Below are 4,781 nucleotides of genomic sequence, written 5' to 3'. Positions count from 1 at the left end.
CAGTGCAGACGACTACATTCGTAATCTGTTCTCAACACAATGGAACATGCTATCAGGGGTCAGATCTTTTACAATTAGCTAGTGTCATTAGGGGGCGGGGTGGATCTTAGGCTGAAAACCTTATGTAGATCTTAATGACAACCCCTCGTGTGTGTAACTACATGTATGTTCTTTTGGAACAAAACAACAGCGTACCTCGCTACGTGGCCTCTGTGTCGGTGCTCACGTACGCACAAAGGTGTCGGATGACGCACGTGCTGACAAATAGAATACTAGGTCATAGAGAAGTAGGTTATGCAAATATCGACTCTATGAACCTTCTTTGACCTTGAAGTCAACGCAAACACAGTCGACCCCTGTTTACGAAGTGGTTAGGTCCATATTATAGTGTTCCATGCTTCGTCATGGGTCAGACAGTACTGTAGCACTTTGGAATAGTTTTCATTTTCCCGTAGGGCCACACCAATTTAATTTCTTGGTTAACGGATTCGCCGCTTCATTTTTTTCTGATTTGCAAATAAAAATAAAAATTCAGAATCAACTGCAAAATGCTCATATTTTGCCCTGAACAGTTGAAAACAGACCTTTTCATCCTAGTTGTTACAGTTATTCCATCTTTCAATGCAATGGTATCATTAAAAGTTCAAAATTCATTGTTTAAATTTTGAACCAGCCTGGTGTGTTGAGTTCATGGCTCCTATCGTCTCCTATACTCTGATGTATATAAAAGGTCTTTTTGTGTGTTTGGATGACATGCAAATGTAGTTTATTGGCATACATTGGGGGACAGTAGACAAAAAGGTTGCACGACTTAAGCCCGCTGCCCTACATTTCCAAGGTTCTTTTGCCCACAGGCAGATTCCAACTGGATCTGCTGTTTCACACACACACGTAAGAACACACAGCTAGACAGTTGAACGTCCATGGACATATATTTAGCAAATGCCAAGCTTTTAAACGCCTGCCGTCTTTTTCTCCTTGCTGCTTTGTTTGCTGAGCACGTGCATGTTCGATAAAGTCATTGATACATACAGTAGATCTTTATATAATAGACCTAAGATAACTCTTCCATTGGCAATACCTATTATACCTATTATCATGTGAATTCATCACATACTTGTTAAAATTTTTCTTGTTATGCATTTTATAGACGTCACCCTGACTGTGTGCCGTTTATATAAGCGAAGTTGCCGTTTCTTCAAGCACGACTTCATATCACTTTGGTCGACAGTTGTACATTCCTCAGGGAGTTTGTAATTATACCGCTTCATAAGCGAAAACTAGATAGATTATATATATATATACAAAACGACAGTCCTTAATTACGCAGCGTTGCTGATCGCTGAATCCGGTGCTGGCGCACCCTGCTTTGCGGCCTCTCCTTCCTTTGCTTTGGCTTTCTTGAGCCTGAGTTGCTGCTTCCACAGTGGTTCTGCCTTCGCGGACGGGGCATCGGTTGTGGTCGTTGGCTTCTTCGCTGGTGCAGCTGGTTTTGGTGCCGGCTTTTCTTCGGCCACCGGTGGCGCCGGCTTCTCTTCTGTTGCGGTTTCTGCCGGGGCTTCCGGTGCAGGTGATTCTGCTGGTGCTGGAGCTTCCGGTGCCGTCTCTGGTTCTGCTGCCGCTTCCGGTGCCGCCTCTGGTTCTGCTGCTGGGGCTTCTGGTTCTGCTGCTGGAACTTCCGGTGCCGGTTCTGCTTCCGGTGCTGGCGCTTCCGGTGCTGCGGCTTTCGGTGCTGATGCTTCCGGTGCCGCTGGTTCTGCTGCTGGTGCTTCTGGTGTTAACACTTCCGGTGCCGGAGGTTCCGGTGCTGGGGCTTCTGCTGCCGGAGCTTCCGGTTCTGGTGCTGGGGCTTCCGGTGCCGGTTCTCCTTCCGGTGCTTGCGCTTCCGGTTCTGGCACTGGCTCTGCTACCGGAGTTTCCGGTGCTGCAGCTTCCGGTGCTGCAGCTTCCGGTGCTGGTGCTTCCGGTGCTGCCACCTCCGGTGCTGGTGCTTCCGGTGCTGCCACCTCCGCTGCTGCCACTGGTTCTGCTGTTGGGACTTCCGGTACTGGCTCTGCTGCAGGAGCTTCCGGAGCTGCCACTTCCGGTGCTGGCTCTGCTGCAGGAGCTTCCGGTGCTGCCACTTCTGGTGCGGGTGCTGCTTCTGGGGCCTCTGATGCAGGTTCCGGTACCGGGGTTTCCGGTGCGGCTGGTGCTGGATCTGCCTCAGGAGTTTCCGGTGCTGGCACTGACTCTGCCGCTGTAGCCTCCGGTGCGGAAGATGCCGCTTCTGGTGCCGGAGCTTCTGGTGCCGATTCTGGTGCCGGAGGTTCCGCCGCTGCTGCCTCCGGCTCTGGTTTTGTCTCCTCTATAGCAGGTTTTGCTGCCTCTGGTTCAGCTGCTGGTGCCGGCACATCTGCAGCAGGAGCGGGCTCAGGTGCAGGTTCTGCCGGTGTAGGCTCCGGTTTGGGTTCCTTAGCAACAGGTTCTGGTGCCGTAGCAACCTGCTCAGGCTCTTCCACAGCCGGCCCAGGCTCTTCCACAGCCGGTTCCGGCTTCTCGGCGACTGGTGTGGGTTCTTCAGCAACAACTTCAGGTTCCTCATCAACTGCTTCCTCTTCCTTAGCAAAGGTTTCTGGGTCCGTAGCGACTTCTTCTGCGGGTTCCGGAACGGGTTGTTCTGCAGGAGGCTCCGGTGCTGCAACGACTTCTGGCTCTTTCTCGGTGACCTCCTCAGCGACCGGAGGTGCAGGATCCGTGACTGTGTCCGTGACTTCGGGTTGGTCGGCGGCTGGTGCTTCAGGAGTTTCCGGTTCTTCCACTTCGATTTCCGCCAGAGGACCGATGGCCTTTGACAGCTTGGTCGATGCTGCCTCCAGATTAGAGCCAAGAGCAAGAACGCTTCGTGGGAAAGATGGACACATAAGGTAAGTACTTTAAGATAACGTAACATAACGTAACGTAAGGTATTTCTATCTCCTTTTGAGATTGAATTTCAAAAAGAAATGTCACCTAGTACCTGTATCACATATCACTGCATGCATCATAACTCAAGTTGAGGAAAAGAATGTGAAGCGTTTGATATAAGTATTATGCCAAACATTGCAGTTAAGATCACGGGCACGTATTTCATTTATAACTTTTTAAAACAGGACCTACTCGTAGTAGTGCCCCTTCTTGAAGAGATGCACAGGCTTTGTGATGTAGGGGAAGTACTTGGCGGTGGTGAGGTTGGCCAGTTTGGCGTCCATGACGCTAAGGAACGCCCTGTGGCGCCTCCATGGCGACACGCGCCGGTAGGTGTATATCTGGGACATCTGAAATACATCGTGCAAACGTTAGTAAAAGTATCAGGACTGTAACCAGAAACATCACATAACCTTTTCCTAGGCCTAAGTCAATTCCCTGTATGCACTTCGGAAGAAGTTGGAAATTGATTCCCTGCACCCTGCAAGAAGAGGGATCCGATTTTGTTCTGATGCATTTTTTTATTTTCTTCGATACCTGAAACGTTAATTACATCGCTAAGTTTTGTGACGTTTTATTTTGTTCAAACAGCTTGAATAGTTGGCACAGAATATAAGATCGATTTGATGTTTACTTACTTTACCCTCTATGATTGGCAGGCCCACAGATCCGGATTTTAGTCGTTGTACAGTGACTTCGTCTGTCACTTGGTAGCGACCACTGGTGGGACGGGTGCATGTATCACTGGACAAACCAATAAAGGTGGGTAAACAGTCATGAAACCCTGCCCTGGTGAAACCAGATTAAGAATGATCGACCCACATATTTGAAAGACGTTGGTTGATTAATCATAGTTGTGAAAACGACAAGTGAATTGTGGCCCTGGTTATGGGGTCTATATTGTCCATTTTAGTACAGAACACAGCCGTTGTTCTAGGACAGTTTGGGGGAAGATCCACAGGGTTGTCTAGATATGCTGCCGTCGAAATTGACCCCAAGTAGTCGAGATAGATGAGGATACACTGTACCCAATTCTACGATCCGCATATGTCACTATGTATACGTAGTTGCGACAAACCGAAATCAGCATTCTGTGGAGTTCTTCACAATTGTATCTTTTTCTTCATTCAATTCTCGATTATTTTGCCTACAGCAAAATTAGCGATGTGAGGACTTGTTAAGTTCGGAGCCGCATGGAACGCATGCCACATAAAATGGGACCAGGTAGGGATCTTCACTTGCATTTGAAATGATTTTAAAATTCAGTTCAAATGAAGGCATTATAGTAGGTCTTGACATTCGCGAAGTCAAGGCCATTATCCTTTACATAATTGGTGAAAACTGTGGACCTACCTTAACGGAGCGCAGTGTGCTGCGTCCAGCCCAGACGGCTCTTGAGTATCTTCTACAGATCTTACACTGGTCTGGGGAAATCAGGACTGGACATGTCACTTTGTTTACCAGCAATTTATAACTCCTCACCACTTATGGAAGGATACACAGTTATCGGAGCCCTGTGAGTACATCGACTGTCAATCCTGTCTCATTGAATTTCCGGTCGCGTGCAGCGCTTGTCATTCAGAAGAAAACGTCATTTCCTTTAGACGCAGCTCTTGAGGACATCTTCGTCTATATACTGGCACTTAGCATGTACTCAGTTACATCTACAACTGGGAGGATGACTAAAGATGTCATTAAGTGTAGTGATATTCTAACACGAGAACTAATGAAACGCACGTAAACAACTATCCCGTCGGCTATGTCTGGAGCAAGATATGTAAAAAATGAGGCCACCGTCGCTAACTTGAGACTTGTGAAATGTTCTAAAAGTAGGT

At 48.1% G+C, this 4,781-nt stretch overlaps 1 protein-coding gene across 1 annotated transcript; it reads right to left on the bottom strand.

Annotated features, from left to right (window-relative positions):
* Nucleotides 1–972: 972 nt before the first annotated feature.
* LOC109488007 (proteoglycan 4-like) lies at nt 973–3,651 on the bottom strand. The gene is made up of 3 exons (XM_019792149.1): nt 3,585–3,651; nt 3,139–3,296; nt 973–2,880 (listed from the first exon to the last, which is right to left on the bottom strand). The coding sequence occupies exons 2-3, from the start codon at nt 3,294–3,296 to the stop codon at nt 1,323–1,325; spliced, it is 1,716 nt and encodes a 571-aa protein (XP_019647708.1). The 5' UTR covers nt 3,585–3,651; the 3' UTR covers nt 973–1,322.
* Between the last annotated feature and the right edge of the window lie 1,130 nt (nt 3,652–4,781).

Source organism: Branchiostoma belcheri, unplaced genomic scaffold, assembly GCF_001625305.1.
Source record: "Branchiostoma belcheri isolate BF01 breed outbred unplaced genomic scaffold, Haploidv18h27 scaffold91, whole genome shotgun sequence".
NCBI lineage: Eukaryota > Metazoa > Chordata > Leptocardii > Amphioxiformes > Branchiostomatidae > Branchiostoma > Branchiostoma belcheri.
This window is presented reverse-complemented; position numbering and strand designations above follow the sequence as displayed.

Bases quoted from the DNA above. Each gene is read 5' to 3' on its own strand.
- LOC109488007 (XM_019792149.1), bottom strand. From the start codon at position 3,296: ATGTCCCAGATATACACCTACCGGCGCGTGTCGCCATGGAGGCGCCAC. The intron at 2,881-3,138 runs GTAGGTCCTGTT...TTTCCCACGAAG, and splicing joins AAGAAGGGGCACTACTACGA to CGTTCTTGCTCTTGGCTCTA.